The sequence below is a fragment of the Oncorhynchus clarkii genome, chromosome 14 (genome assembly GCF_045791955.1).
Source record: "Oncorhynchus clarkii lewisi isolate Uvic-CL-2024 chromosome 14, UVic_Ocla_1.0, whole genome shotgun sequence".
Classification (NCBI taxonomy): Eukaryota; Metazoa; Chordata; class Actinopteri; order Salmoniformes; family Salmonidae; genus Oncorhynchus; species Oncorhynchus clarkii.
The window spans coordinates 24084863-24101476 of record NC_092160.1 but is presented as its reverse complement, the minus strand read 5'-3'; the positions used below and the strand labels follow the sequence as shown (position 1 = coordinate 24101476).

The 16614-nt window shown below is 37.4% G+C and overlaps 2 protein-coding genes and 1 pseudogene across 2 annotated transcripts; 2 read left to right on the top strand and 1 right to left on the bottom strand.

Annotated features, from left to right (window-relative positions):
• LOC139366037 (uncharacterized) lies at positions 1-3299 on the top strand. The gene is made up of 6 exons (XM_071103120.1): positions 1-213; positions 610-960; positions 1195-1554; positions 1804-1914; positions 2515-2573; positions 2782-3299. Exons 1-6 carry the CDS (start codon positions 171-173, stop codon positions 2857-2859), a joined length of 1002 nt encoding a protein of 333 aa, XP_070959221.1. The 5' UTR covers positions 1-170; the 3' UTR covers positions 2860-3299.
• An 827-nt stretch (positions 3300-4126) lies between these two features.
• Positions 4127-7110, bottom strand: LOC139365848 (uncharacterized; annotated as a pseudogene).
• Positions 7111-10900: 3790 nt separating this feature from the next.
• On the top strand, positions 10901-12411 carry LOC139365847 (uncharacterized). The gene is made up of 5 exons (XM_071102910.1): positions 10901-11096; positions 11326-11682; positions 11853-11969; positions 12082-12137; positions 12280-12411. Exons 1-5 carry the CDS (start codon positions 10901-10903, stop codon positions 12409-12411), a joined length of 858 nt encoding a protein of 285 aa, XP_070959011.1.
• Positions 12412-16614: the final 4203 nt, after the last annotated feature.

Here is a 16614-nt window from a genome sequence, read left to right as displayed (position 1 = left end):
CTTTGAGTTGGATAAGTCCCTCCCTCCAATACATTAAGATCTGTCCCTTAAGTGTAGCATGATTTAGTTTTCTCCAGCCTATCAGATAGGTCTGTGAGTATAGACTTGCCATTGTTGCATTTCATGGGCAGAGGACAACTGCACCAGACGTGTAAGAGCTACTCACCAAGATGATCAAAATTGGAGTGATTGTGGTACTTCCCAGTTTGATGTGTAAGTGAAATTCCAAATTTAACCTATTTTTCAATCATTAATCATTAATCATCAATGGCTTATTTCCTAGACCCTAGTTCTGGACTAAAAGTATTCTTAATGGAGATGGCCTAATCTGTGTCTGGGAAAGCAGCCGTTTATCATGTATTTCTAATATGCAGTTCATGATACTAATTTGAAGTCTTAAAGGAAACATGGTGCATATGGATAAAGACTGTGAACGTTAAATAAATTGTTAAACGTTTCACCTCAAACACAATTGAAGGTGTTACAGAAAATAAATACAGATTTTCCCATTTAAGTTGAGTGCTTCTTGTAAATGCATTGCATTATCAATTTATAACATAGGCAATAGTTGTATTTTAATTGGCACGGTTCTAAAATGTGTTTTTACAGATGTGACAAAATGCAATGATGTTCAGTATCAAACTCAAGTTCGGGAGGTTCATCCTGGGGACCCAGTGACACTATACTGTGTTTTTTCAAAGGAAGATCTCAATATGTTCTGGTACAAACAAATGGTGGGGCAAAAGCCTCACACTATTGTAACAATGACAAAATATGATAAGCCTGTATGGCACAAGGACTTTAACCATTCACGTGTCAATGTGGAGAAGGCTGATGCTGATGGGATGTATCGACTTGCTATTACAAACACGGACCCAACAGATGAAGCCGTTTACTATTGTGCAGTGAGAACAGCCTATGAAGTCAACTTTATCAATGGGACTCTTTTACTATTAAAAGGTAATCATAGTGCCTAAATACTATTAACATTAGTACATTTACATGTTATTCACACAGCTCGCATCGTACCCACTGTGATGTTGATTTTTTTAATGCCAGTAGTAGCATACACATATGTGTTATTACAAAAGAAAAACCCTCATTAATGTATACAATTAGCTGACAAAACTGAACTCTTTGAATCTTTGTGAAGCATGTGATACATTAGAGAATCAAAACATGTATCCCATTTAGGTAATAATCACCAAAGGTCACACTACCATACTGTGGTGCAGAGGCCAGTGTCTGACCCAGTCCATCCAGGACACTCTATGACTCTGCAGTGTACAGTACTCTCTGAGACCTGTACAGGAGAACGCAGTGTGTACTGGTTCAGAGCCAGATCAGGAGAATCCCATCCAGGAGTCATTTACACCCCTGGGAACAGGAGTGATGAGTGTAAGAAGAGCCCTGAGACTCCCTCTCCTACACAGAGCTGTGTCTACAGCCTCTCCAAGAACAACCTCAGTCTCTCTGATGCTGGGACTTACTACTGTGCTGTGGCCACATGTGGGGAGATCCTGTTGGGCAATGGAACAAAACTGGATGTCAAAGGTACTTTTATGTATGTAAATGATCAGAAGGGAAGAAGCCTCGTAACCTTAGAACTGATTAACATTGTACCATAATAGCAAACAAAGGTCAACAATCAATTAAAATATCTACTAAGATATATGGAACTTAATATGCAGCCTTTTAAAAGGTTGGACAGAGAAGTTCCTGTTGTTCATTATTATTATTTTGTCCTTAGATCATAAAAAGCTGTTTTATTGTATTGTTGTTATGTTCACCATGTATTTGTAGTAGGGATGTACTGTAATGCACTGGTTCCAGTTGGTATTGGTCTGTGTGGAGCATTAATGTTGAATGCTGTGTTACTGTTCTTCATCCACTCAAGTCAAAAGGAAACAAACGGTGAGTATTAAACTGGTGCTGTAATTTAATAACTTTTGTCATAATTAAATAACTGGTGCTAAAATTTGCCATTTTCTTGACTACATGAAACATTGAATTTTAAACAATTAAATCATTTAATTATATTTATCCAAATCATCATGTTGGGAGGCTATTCAAAGTTGGATTTTTTTATTTTATAGATATATAATGTAGTTCCTATGTACACAATTTGGTTGGAAAAAATACTTACTTGTTTGAAAATTATCCTGTAGTCTAATCAATGTTAGTGTGATTTATTAGTGTCCTCAGCAACCAGTCTAGAGACAATAAGCTCAGAGCAGCTATTCAAAGAGTGTGAGCTGGTTACAAGTCAAGTGCTCTAATTTCCTATTTATCTTTATATATCTCTGACATTGTGTCACAGTGTCAACTTGCTCACACACTCCCAACATGCTGTTATGCTGGCAAGATACTGTTATGCAGGCACCATTCTTGGTATTTTTCTCTATCATGTGCACTTTTACTAATCCAGCTGTTACTGTAAAAATCACACTGTTGTTGCTGTTGTTTTTTCTAATGATTTTGTCATAATTTCAATGACTTATGCTGTGGAAACAGATGACACATCTCTACAAATCTGTGATGCCATTCTCAGTGCTGACCAGTTTGGTCAACAGGTACAAATCCTAGCTTTCAAAAAGTATGTCCTCCTCCGAGGGGGGGGTGGTGGTGGATGGGGTTAATAATTAATAATATAATAATTTTTTACTGAGGCCAGCAATTTGAGATGCCTGCTCTGCCACTCTACTATTCTGTAACAAAGCCTTGTGGAAGTGATTCACTCATCTCAGGAATTGTTGTTTTTCTCTCCATGTTTCTTCTCAGGGATTCAGTGGTGACTGGCTACAATACACTGCAGTGACCTTTACGACCAAGACAACTGGAACCAGGAGAAAGAAATGAAAGAACAGGGGGAGCATCCAATCGGTCAACCATTTTAAGTTGCAACCTGACAGAAACAAGCAATATTTTTTTACAGACATAGATTACAGTTTGTTTTCTATAGTTTAAAGGGGTGTAAATCCCAGAGTTACTAACCAATCCTGCTTGTGCTTTCTTGTTTCTTTGATAATTTCTGAAATTAAGTGTGAATGCATGTGCAGTATGTTTAATTAGTAGTCCATTTCAAAGAGTTGAACTTTGATGACAATTGTGTAAATCAACTTTGTAATTTTATTAAAAGCTCCATTTTAAATAATGTGATGAATCAGACAATGTTTAAATGTAAAGTGGTTTGATGATCCGACACAGCCCTGCTGGTACATGCTGGTGCATTATAGCTATAAACATGCTGTTGGAACTCAAGAAATACTGTAGAACGTAATTAACCTACATTAAATACAATGTTTAAGAAGGTATGCTATCTTATTGTTTGTTTCATGGGTTACAGTAAATACCACAACAATAATACATTTAGGAAGAATTATTAAAACAATAAAAATATAACTATTATACAATTATGCATTATTGCAAATAGAGAAAAAATGACTTTGAAAAATGTGAAATACTTTTAAATTGCAACAAACTTTACTGTCGATAAAATAGTTAAGTAATCCTTGTCTGATCCAGAACGGCTCATAGGTTCAATATTTAGTAGTGGAAGGCAGCTTGATGTACAAGTATACCTCCTGGACAGGACACTTAACCCAATCCATCTCCTTTATACTGAGTGCCAAGCAGAGAGGCAACCAGTCCCATTTTTAGAGTAATTGGAGTGACTTGACCAGGGATCAAACCCTCAACCTTCTAATCTCACGGTGAACAATAAGCACACGGCAACTTAGTTGGCTCACAGTTAAACAGTATGTCTATACAAAAGGCTAAGACACAATAGATATGATACAAGAGAAGAATGTAGAATCACTAAAGATGTCTAAAATCACAAAACAATCACAGATTAAGATTAAAGACCAGATTTTAGATTAAAGATAGATATTCCTGCATGATTTAAAGACCTCAATGGTTTCTGGCCCTCTACCTCACAGGACAAGCCATTCCATAACAGTGGTGCTCTGACAGAGAACACTCCTAGAAGAACAAGTTAATTCTATGATACATTATAGTACCAGCGAGGCTAAAATGTCATGACTGTCTGAATACATTATTTACATCTACACTAATAAGAGTTTCTTGACCAAACTACACCCATTCCTCTGCACATGAACAAAGGTCAGTCCCAGTCTGAACACCTGACATCAGAGTACACACTCTCCTGTTGTGTCTCTCATTTCTTTATTCCTCTTTTAGTTTTCCTCTCAGAGAAATTCAATGCAGCATAATTCAACGTAACTCCATCTTGATCCTGTGAACCTTCATGTTTTTTTATAAATAAATGTAGTCATAATAATAGTAATAGTCGGGCAACAGGAGTTTCTAGAATCATATTAAAAATCTTCCACAAACAGCCAAACTAAAAATGTCTACCAACAGGCCAATATTATAACAGTTGTATTTATTTACCTGCTCACATTCGGTGGTTGAGTTGTCATGTCCAATATGCTGAGCAACACTCACTGCTAACATGAATAAAAACAAGCATCAACATGACAAAAGTCAAGAAAGGTAAAAGACAAAGGTTTTATAGTTGACGGCAAATATTGTGTATTAATCATAAAATGTATTAGGTGATCAACTACAGTTTGTAATACCAAAGAGCTCAACTTTATAATATTCACAAATTGGTTTTTGTTTTTCTGGTGAAGACGAGGATAATGATTACAATCACACAGAAAACAGATGTCACTCCCAGTCCAATGACGACATAATCCAGCGATCTTTCTAAAGGGAAGGAAAAATGTAACAGTAAGATGGCTGACTAAATACTTTTTTGCCCCACTGTATACTGTATATACCTCCCTTATATTAAAATATAATAAATAGTATAGAGATACTGTATATAGCCCCCTTAAATAAAAATACAATTGTAAGAGCGATATACCACCCTTGTATTAAAATACAATACTATAAGAGAAATACCACCCTTAATTAAAATAAAACAATAAGAGAAATAGATACCACCCTCAAGATTGGCTCTTCCATATCGACTATGGCGAAATAAGGTCGCCTAGGTAGAGAGCTCTGTAAATATTGTACATATTTTCATTATTATTATTATTTTAAAGTGTTTTGTTTTTGCTTATTTTTTTATTAATGTTTTGGTTTTGAATGTTCTAGGGTTTCACTTATTTTTTGTGGTCTTGACTCACAAGGTTACTAGACAGAGATGAAAAGTCTGTTTGGCTTCATAGCTGGCTAGCTGGTTGGAATGATACAGCAGCATCAGCTTATTTTGTTTCATCTGCTAGGAAAGATAACAAGGACAGAAAAAAGTGTCTGGAAATGGCAGAGGAGATTCAGGGACTGTTCCTAACCACTGTTGATGTGTGAACGCATTTCCAGAAGACATGGCAACACCCAGGTGGTTGCTACATTTTTGGTAATGGAGAACCAGCACCGACAGAAAGGAGCGGCTTCTATGGAGGAACTGAATGCAGGAAAAGCAGGTGTGGTGCTCCGATGAAGAGCCACTGGCCTGTTTGTCAGACTGTCTATGTCTCTCTCTTTCTGTACCATTGATGCCCCCTCTGCTCAAACTATACTGCCTTTCCAACCCAAACTGACTCAACTCCCATTCCATCCTCCCCAGCTAACTATAGACATTCAATCTCCATCCCCATCATCTCAATTTAAATCTGTTGTGTTGAATATTTGTTTGATTACAAGCTAAATATATGATTATTATTATCATATTATGTACATTGGTTGAATGAAGCCACATATTGAAGGATATATTTGATTAAATAGCTTGTGTTTGAAGTTAAGTTTCACTATCAATAGCTTGTATTTTGTTTTTAGCATTTTTTTTGTATATACTGTAGTTTAACATTAATTTCTGGTCAATGATGAGAATATTGTCATAGCAAAATGTACTTCAACCCCTATGCTATATGCACCACTTAAATATTACTTTTTTTCTACATTACAACTCATAATATTCATTACCTACCAATATTTGGGTTTGTTCCGTCGCCAAACAGGATCTCCCCACATGTGGCCACAGCACAGTAGTAAGTCCCAGCATCAGAGAAACTGTGGTTGTTCATGGAGAGGCTGTAGACACGGCTCTGTGTAGGAGAGGGCCTCGGGGCTCTTCTCACACTCATCACTCCTGTTCCCATGGGTGTAAATGACTCCTGGATGAGATTCTCCTGATCCGGCTCTGAACCAGTACACACTGTGTTCTCCTGTACAGGTCTCAGAGAGTACTGTACACTGTAGAGTCACAGAGTCTTCTGGTTGGACTGGGTCAGACACTGGCTGTTGCTCTACAGTCTGGTAGTGTGACCTTTTCTGACTGACACCTAATTGGGGTTGTTTTTATGAAAGAAATGTCAGTGTCACGTGAATACACAATTATTGCAGTTTGGCTCTCTAGAATCATATGTATGCAGCACCCTCAGCATCTATAACTATGGATAACTTAACAAACAAAACTGTTGTGATAAACATTGAGATAAGAGTCTCCTGGATGGACTGGGTCAGACTCTGGCTGCTGGTCCACTGTCTTGTAGTCAGACTTCTAACCATTTCCTAAATTAATCAGAACATAATGAGCAATTATCAGACTTTCAAATAGTATAAGATAAACATATTTTACTGCAATCTTTCTGTAGGCTGAGAAATTACAAATGTACTTAGCAAATATTTTGTTTAATTACTGAACAAATTATTGTCCAATTAACATAACTTATAAATATAGATTCAAATGATTTTACCTTTCAAAGACAGAAATGTGCAGTCTCGAAATTCCACTGTCATCTCTCTTCCAATTGCACAATAGTACATGGCTTCATCTTCTGGGATCGACTTCATGATACTAAGGCAAAACATAATCTGATCCAATTTTACATTAAAGTGTGAATTATTAAATCCAAAGTGAAACACAGGCTCTGTTAAATATTTATTCATCGATGAGACAAGTTGTGGAATACCTCCCACAGTTTGCTTGTACCAGTGCATTTGCTCATCGCTGAATTCTTCTACTGGGAAAACACATAGCAGGGTTACAGGATCACCAAGTTGAACAGTGGTCACAGGACTTAGCAGGTTAACATGGTCTACATCTAAATCAAATGGAAACAGAAACACAAGCATACTGTATTTATCACACAGACAAGGACAAATGTTAAACAAGAGAAAACAGTAGTCTGTGAAAATCATTCCAGATTAAATACATTTATTTTGCTTTCTTTGTTTCTTAGCACTGACTCAAGTTTTAATTTATTTTTAGATGGTATGTGGGTTGGTTGAACGTTCTAAATGTCAATTTATCCTACCCTTCAAGACGCTTGAATTGTATTGAATTGCACAGCACCACAACAAAACATGTTTTAATATTCTACCAGTGATGAAATTGTACTTACACACTGCACTGAGAATAATCACAGCAACTCCTAATCTGACCATCATGGTATAATTTGGGGAGGTGGTGTTTGTTTTGTCGGTGCTTAAATGACAACCAAATATCAAATATTCAAACTTGAAAACATACCTCATTGGCTGGAACATAGTGTTCAATACTTCCTGTAAAAGTGTCCAACCCGTGACCCATTTCTTCGATTAACCTGACATGCCTGTTATGTCATAAGGTCCCCACCGTAGCTTACATGTTACTGTATACTATGGTGTCTCATATATAGTTTATTTTTAAGTGCCAAATTGTCCTATCCACATTACTTTTTGTTGTATGGATACATTTGTATAGATTATGTAATGTATTTTGGTGATGCCTGTACCATTTTTGACCGTGATTGTTTTTAGTGTCTCAAATGTGGTCTCAATGTGGTTTTAAAAATATCTGTATTTTGTATAATTGTATCATTGTGGTTTGAAACTTAAATACATTTGTCTAACTAACTATATCAATGAATTTCTTGTTTTTTCTGTCTGTCTGCACAGTACATTTGCTGTATATTTCCAGCCTTTTAACTTGTTTTTTTAACCTGTTTCATTGAATTGTTTTTGTCATGAAAACATCTAACTGAAAATGCAGTTGTTTCCCTTGTAGGTGTTTTGACTACAACACTGTGAAATCCTATATCGAAGTGGTCTGGGATCATTTAAGGTAGACTGGGTTGATTACCTGAAAGCTCTCAAGTGTCAGGCTAAACAGGCAGTAACCAGTGGACCGCTCAGGAACCCAACGTCTTAAAGGATACAAGCATGTACAAGCACTGCGCTACACCCACAACAACATCTGTTAAATATGTGTATGTGACCTATAACATTAGATTTGGTTTGATAATTATTTTTTACAACAAAATGTCTATTTTTGATGTAAATGGCATGTTATAGAAGGGTCCAGACACCTTTTTGTCATTTCAAATTTTTAGAAACTTACCTCAAATAGCAAATCACTTCCTCATTATTGTGTGGTACAGAGGCCCTGAAAAAACCCAAACAAAGGCTCCAAAAACACCCAAATATGTCATTTTAGAAACGTCAAAGCTCTCAGTATAGGGATGCAGGTCTTAAGATGTTGACCACATGTGTAATTACAAACTTTATCCACAATGTTATGTTCCCTTTTGTGTGACTCAAGACATTTCCCCTAACCAGCTGTTCCAGTGTCCATGTAACCAGCTGCCACATACACACAGTCAACTAGGTGTATGTTATCTTCTGACCCACTGGAATTGTGATACAGTGAATTATACGTGAAATTATCTGTCTGTAAACAATTGTTTGGAAAATTACTTGTGTCATGCACAATGTAGATGTCCTAATCCACTTGCCAAAACTATCATTTGTTAACAAGAAATGTATGGTGTGGTTGAAAAACGAGTTTTAATGACTCCAACCTAAGTGTATGTAAACTTCCGAATTGAACTGTATATATATAAAATATGAATATCATGGTGGACACCTAAGCCTTTGTATGCAATGCCCTGATACATTTAGTGCTCAAATCTCTGACAACTGAACAATGAGGTGGGCACAAGGAATAGTGTTTTGTCATTTGTTATATGCTGTTTTTAAGGACACGTAAATGTGGCTCATATGGCCAACATCCCTCATTTATTGATGACGCTGGCTGCGCCAGGTTGGATCTGAATGCAAATGGATGTCAATTAAAAAAATCATATGGCATATTGTTTTTATGAAGATTGTCAAACACTCTTGCAAGTGGGCTAGTCCAGTGTCACTTTGATTATGCCTGCACATCATGGTTCACCAGCAGCCACAAACATCTAAGGATTATGCTTCCAGCCAAACAAACGTGTAAGAATTGTACCTGAACTCCCCCCTCATCTGGAGGTTGAGCATTTTTTGTCTCTATCTCTGTAATGTGTCTGTTTCTATGTAATTGTATATGTATTTACGTACAAAATAGGGACCACAATGGAAATAGGTCCCCGACTTTATTGTGCAATACACAAAAAAAATGTATATTTTTTACTGACAAATAAGGTTCAATCAATCAATCCAAACTGTGCAACAGCCAATTGATGAATGGAAAGAGACATCTGAAACAAAACACCAAACATTTTAATGACATTAGGAGATTGTCAAGCAAGCCTTCAATACTTGGTGAGTCTACAAGGTAGGGAGGGATGTATTTTCTGTTTGTCGAGGTTGCCATAGTCTAGTTATTGTGGTGTTGAAACTGAAAACCATGATAATGAAGTGCCCGAAGACAGTAAGCTTTGTTTATTGGTTGTGTGGTGCATTGGCACATAAACTTGTCGGTGGAACATCCATTGCATATATTTTATATAATTATAAATACAGCATCAAAATGTTGAAAATCTGATTCCCTCTAACTGATCATTGTTTGCAGCTGGCTCTGATCGTAGTGTAATGAAACAGGCAGGGAGAGTGAGCACATCTGCAGTGGTCGGTGAACCCTCAACCTTCGGGCCCATAGCCCTGCGTGGCATCGACTGTGCCACAAAAGCAAGCTAAAGTGGCAAAGTCAATATCCACGTTTATAAACACAGTTATTGTTATTTGTGGGTGTAAACATTATTTTGAGTAAATTCTGTAAGGGGGAGAGTGTTCAGTCTATTTTACAGTAGAACAGTACAACATTTGAAAATATTTTTAACTTTGGGGAGGGGGGTGCTTCTTTTCTGACACTTTGAGTTGGACCAGCCCCTCCCCCCAATAAATGTATATCTGTCCCTTAGATAACCAACCAGGTTGTTGGTGGGAAAATCTAACAGGAAGTGTAGCATGATTTAGTTTTCTCCAGCCTATCAGATAGGTCTGTGAGTATAGACTTGCCATTTTTGCATTTCATGGGCAGAGGACAACTGCACCAGACGTGTAAAAGCTACTCACCAAGATGATCAAAATTGGAGTGATTGTGGTACTTCTCAGTTTGATGTGTAAGTGAAATTCCAACCTTAACCTATTTTTCAATAATGAATGGCTAAATTCCTAGACCCTAGTTCTGGACTAAAACTATTCTTAATGGAGATTGTGAAAAGCATTCTAAATGGAGATGGCCTGATCTGTCTCTGGGAAAGCAGTCGCTTATCATGTATTTCTAATATGTAGTTCATTAAACTAATCTGAAATGTTAAAGGAAACATGGTGCATATGGATAAAAACGGTGGACATGTTTCACCTCAAACACAATTGAAGGTGTTACAGAAAAAAATATTTACGGAAAATGTTTTTCCCATTTAAGTTGAGTGTTTCTTGTAAATGCATTGCATTATCACTTTATAACGTAGGCAATAGTTGTATTTTAATTGGCACGGTTATGAAATGTGTTTTTACAGATGTGACACAATGCAATGATGTTCAGTATCAAACTCAAGTTCGGGAGGTTCATCCTGGGGACCCAGTGACACTATACTGTGTTTTTTCAAAGGAAGATCTCAATATGTTCTGGTACAAACAAATGGTGGGGCAAAAGCCTCAAACTATTGTAACAATGACAAAATATGATAAGCCTGTATGGCACAAGGACTTTAACCATTCACGTGTCAATGTGGAGAAGGCTGATGCTGATGGGATGTATCGACTTGCTATTACAAACACGGACCCAACAGATGAAGCCGTTTACTATTGTGCAGTGAGAACAGCCTATGAAGTCAACTTTATCAATGGGACTCTTTTACTATTAAAAGGTAATCATAGTATCTAAATACTATTAACATTAGTACATTTACATGTTATTTACACAGCTCGCATCGTACCCACTGTGTTGTTGATTTTTTTTAATGCCAGTAGTAGCATATGTGTTATTACAAAAGAAAAACCGTCATTAATGTATACAATTAGCTGACAAAACTGAACTCTTAGAATCTTTGTGAAGCATGTGATACATTAGAGAATCAAAACATGTATCCCATTTAGGTAATAATCACCAAAGGTCACACTACCATACCGTGGTGCAGAGGCCAGTGTCTGACCCAGTCCATCCAGGACACTCTGTGACTCTGCTGTGTACAGTACTCTCTGAGACCTGTACAGGAGAACGCAGTGTGTACTGGTTCAGAGCCATATCAGGAGAATCCCATCCAGGAGTCATTTACACCTCTGCGAACAAGAGTGATGAGTGTAAGAAGAGCCCTGAGACTCCCTCTCCTACACAGAGCTGTGTCTACAGCCTCTCCAAGAACAACCTCAGTCTCTCTGATGCTGGGACTTACTACTGTGCTGTGGCCACATGTGGGGAGATCCTGTTTGGCAATGGAACAATCCTGAATATTAGTAGGTAGTATATATGTATATATCTCAAATCTAAAACATTCTTAACTGAAGCCATGATTAAAGGTTGAATAGTATCAGTTCTTGTGGTTTTACACTTAAAAAAGCATCTATATAACTGTATTTCACATAAGTATTAATGTCAGAACTATGATTTTGTTTTACATTTCTAGAAAAAGCAACAGATCCTGTAATCATTGCTCTGGGAGTGACCTCGGCCGTCTGTGTGATTGTGATCCTTATCCTCATCTGCACCAGACATACTAGATCAGTTTGTGAACATTGTAAAGGTCAACTGTTTAACTTTGCAAATTGTTATTTAAGGATTATCTAAAACGGTTTTGCACATTTCCCTTTGAAAGTCTAGTAATTTTGATGCTTTGTTTTCATCCATGGAAACAGTGGGTGCTTCTCAGCATATCGGACCTGACAACTCAACTAGAGAATCAAGCAGCAAGGTAAACACAGCAAAGTTGTCTAAACAATATTGTCCAGAAATGTAACATGGCATTACTTTTCTCACCTTATTATTTTAAAACTACATATCCTGTTAGGGTTTAATATTGTATAATAGTTTGATGAAAATACGACTATTCACAGGATCAAGATGCAGATACCCTGAATTATGCTGCATTGCATTTCTCTGAGAGGAAAACTAAAAGAGGAAGAAAGAAGAGAGAGACACCACAGGAGAGTGTGTACTCTGATGTCAGGTGTTCAGACTGGGACTGAACGACAGTGCAGAGGAATACATTTGTCAAAAATCTATTTTTTAATTGCTATTATATACTTTGTCAAGACAAAAAGCAACACTCTTTTTGTATCATAGAGCTTCAGGGTTTTTCTCATCTCTGCAACCAAGAACCAAATCTCATTTCTAGACTAATGTGAGTAGCAGAATCAAGACAGTCTCTTTCCTGTACGTTATTGTTCATGTTTTCACTTAATTCATGAATTGATCCCAATTGTTGTTGTAATGTTAAATTAACCTTGTGATATTTACCACAGCATTTCTTGAGTTCAAATTTGAATTTATGAATCTGTTGATGTACAGTATATTTTGCTTTATTACATTACAAAATGTACCATTGCACATTAAAACACATTTCACCAGAAAATATTGTTTCCATGTGAACCCAGTGCAGTCTCTCAAAGTTATATTAACAATGTCATAATGAAATCATGACAAACCACCATACTGCTTCCCATTGGTGATCTGAGCACCCTTTCCAACCATGTACATACTGTACGTCCACATGGTACCGTCTCCATTCAAGGAATTGACAACACTCCCTCTTACAATTCCTACAAGACACCCACACTGCAGTTTCACTTATACCCTGTTCACACTGCTAAACTGAGCTTTACTGCACTGCCCTGGTTGTCTGGCAAGCATAAAGATGTAGGATCTTAATTTGATCACACTGTTACATGATCAAATTGTATTTTTCACATGCTTTGTAAACAACAGGTGTAGACTAACAGTGAAATGTTTACTTAAATAGAAAGATAACACGAGGAATAAATACACAACTAGTAAGATTAACTTGGCTACTGTATATACACAGGGTACCAGTACAGAGTCATTGTGAGGGGGTACGAGGTAACTGAGGTAGATATGTACGTTTAGGTAGGGTAAAGTGACTAGGCAACAAGCTAGATAATTAACAGTAGCAGCAGCATATGTGAGTCAAAAGACTTAGTGCAAACAGGATCAATACAGATAGTCTGGTGTCACGAACCGGCTCGAAGCCCGTAACAAAAGGGAGACAACGTGGAGATGAGGAATAACAAAATATATTCATTAACTAAGGTAACCTAAATGCAATTAACTTCTTACAGCTCCCCCCTACTTTGTGCAATTTCCGCCTGAAGACATACCCAAATCTAACAGCCTGTAGCTCAGGCACAGAACCAAGGATATGCATATTCTTGGTACCATTTGAAAGACTCTGAAGTTTGTGTACATGTGAATTGAATGTAGGAGATTATAACACAATAGATCTGGTATAGATAAAACAATGAAAAAAAACATACGTTTTTTATTTTTATTTTTGTATCATCAACTTTAAAATGAACAAGATAAAACAAACATTCAGATAGGATGATGGGGACAATTTCAGTAAATAATATAAGAGGGCAACAGTACTTGTGCAATGTTTCAGAATGATAACTTCCAAAATGAGTGTGCTACATGACATTTATCATGAAATCACTCAGGTGTCCCACACAAGTAGCCCAAATGTACCCAAGTGGCCAAATTGGTGAAGGTATACATTTTGAAACAAATAACTATATTCAAAATAACAAAATGGTATTCTAACACCCCCCCCCCAAAAAAAAAAAAAAAATTGAGAAAAATAAATGAAAAAAAATCATGGAAAAAAAATCATTATTGATTAAAAAATATATGAAAAAATATATATATATACATTTACAAAATAACATAGGCAACTATTTACACACTTTCAATATTTGGAAGACCCTCAGTCCTCTATCAAATCAAATCTATTTATATAGCCCCAGCCTAAAATCCCAAACAGCAAGCAATGCAGGTGTAGAAGCACGGTGGCTAGGAAAAACTCCCTAGAATGGCAAAAACCTAGGAAGAAACCTAGAGAAGAACCAGGCTATGAGGGGTGGCCAGTCCTCTTCTGGCTGTGCCGGGTGGAGATGACAGTGGTTGTAGAGGGTGCAACAGAACAGCACCATAAGAGTAAAAATGAACCGTTTAGGGTTCCATAGCCGCAGGCAGAACAGTTTAAACTGGAACAGCGGCAAGGCCAGGTGGACTGGGGACAGCAAGGAGTCATCATGCCAGGTAGTCCTGACGCATGGTCATAGGGCTCAGGTCCTCCGAGAGAGAGAAAGAGAGAATTAGAGAGAGCATACTTAAATTCACACAGGACACCGGATGAGACTCCCATTCGGAGTCAGTGTCATTGTGAAAGAAAATGTTCAGTTAGAATAGTTTCACATATGAGCCCTGTATCAACAGGTAGAATAAACAGATAAATATAGAGAGTTGAAGGTTGAAGGTTGAATATATTAGGTTGAATATATTATTATATTATTATTACCTGCTAGATCTACTGTCTCTTTTATATTATGACATTTCAGCTAGATCTACTGTCCCTATTATATTATGACAGACCAGCTAGATCTACTGTCTTTATTATATTACAACAGACCAGCTGTATCTACTGTCTCCATTTCACTTTGGCCATTGATGTGGTCCTGCCCTCTCCTCAACAGCCTCAAATAGGCTATTTCATGTGGGTTGGGGTGGGGCGGCAGACACACGCATCTCACATTGCATGACATTACATGTTTATATATTGCTTCTAAAATTAGAAAAAAATCACAAATAATATTTTATATTATTAATTTCAAAGAAGGGCATTAGCATGATAAGAACTTACCAGTCCAAAACGATGTCCTCTCCCGTTCAAAAAATATTCCTCCGCAATCGCTAAATGAAGCATCCTACAACAATCTCTGTCTCACATTCCCAAATCAATTTATTCTAAAATTGTGTCTACATCTGTATATCTAGACTTAGATTTAGCTTTCCCTGACTTAGTCGCCATAATGATTGATATATAAACAGCTGAATCTGCGCGTTTAACAAACAATGCAGTGCGTAATATGTGCTTCTCCTTCCGGTATGAAACTTCAATAGCGAATGACTCACTTTACACCGGAGCTTACTACATGGGTTGGTCTTGCAACACATAAACATGGCGTATTGCCATTTAGCTCAGCTCATTGGCTATCTACCCAGCTAGATTTCAAGACGATCAGTGGTCATTGGGTTAAAAGACAGTCAATCAACGAAACAGCGGGCAAATCATTGGTGCACAATGATGTCATGACTTGTCTTCAAATCGGTTTCTTTCAGTCAATACGTCCCACGAAATGGCCCATCAGGTTTGATTGTGTTACAAACAAACCAGTTGATTGCAGTGAAACCAAACATGACTGGAAAAGTCACATTCTGTGTGGGTTATTTACCTGGAATGTATCGTCGAAAATGGAATGAGACGGAATTCACAACACAAGCGGTTCACAAAATGTTTTCTGTTAGGCTAAAAAACTGATTTTATCAAACAAAAGATCATTCATTGTGTAACAATGAGCATTGGAATTGCAAACAGACAAAGATCGTCTAAGGTAAACAATTCATTTAAATGCAGTTTGTGATTATGTTACGCCTGTGCTGGTTAAAAAATAAAAAAAATATGGGGCTCTATGCTCAGATAATAACATCGTATTCTTTCGCAGTAAATCATTTTTTAAATCTGACAACGCAGTTGGATTAGCAAGATTCTAGGCTTTCGATACATGTGAGACACGTGTATTTTCATGAATGTTTAATATGACTATTTATGTAGCGATCACCGTATGTTGTGGAATTTCAGCCCGCTAGCGGGTTCCGTGCACAGAGAGGTTAACAATGGCATGTGTAATCAGTAATCAGTAGTGTAAGTGAGTGTTTTGCATGCATAAATGTGATAATGCAGGGTGTTCAAAGGTGCCAAAGCAAACAGTCAAAAGGCCACAAAAATACCACAACAAAATCTATGAAGGTGTCTGCATGGAGAGAGTCTTCCCAATGAATCTGGAAGAGGTCTATTTATCCTGGGACACACCTGGGCCCAGGTGTTTCCCATGTAGCTGACGACCCTCCCAACTCCGCCCACCGGTATCCTAATAAGGAAACAAGAACAAAGAGAGAATAGGGCAGACTCCCCCTTATAAAACCGGGGATCCAACAAGGACCCTGGAACAACATACCCTGCCCCAGCCAACCTCATCCTCAGACCTCAGCAACCTATGCGCACACGAAGCAACTTTTAAGAGGAAAGAAGAAAACAAGACCAGGAGGGAAAAGACAGGAAAGAGAGAACATGACAATACCAAACAATGGTGAGT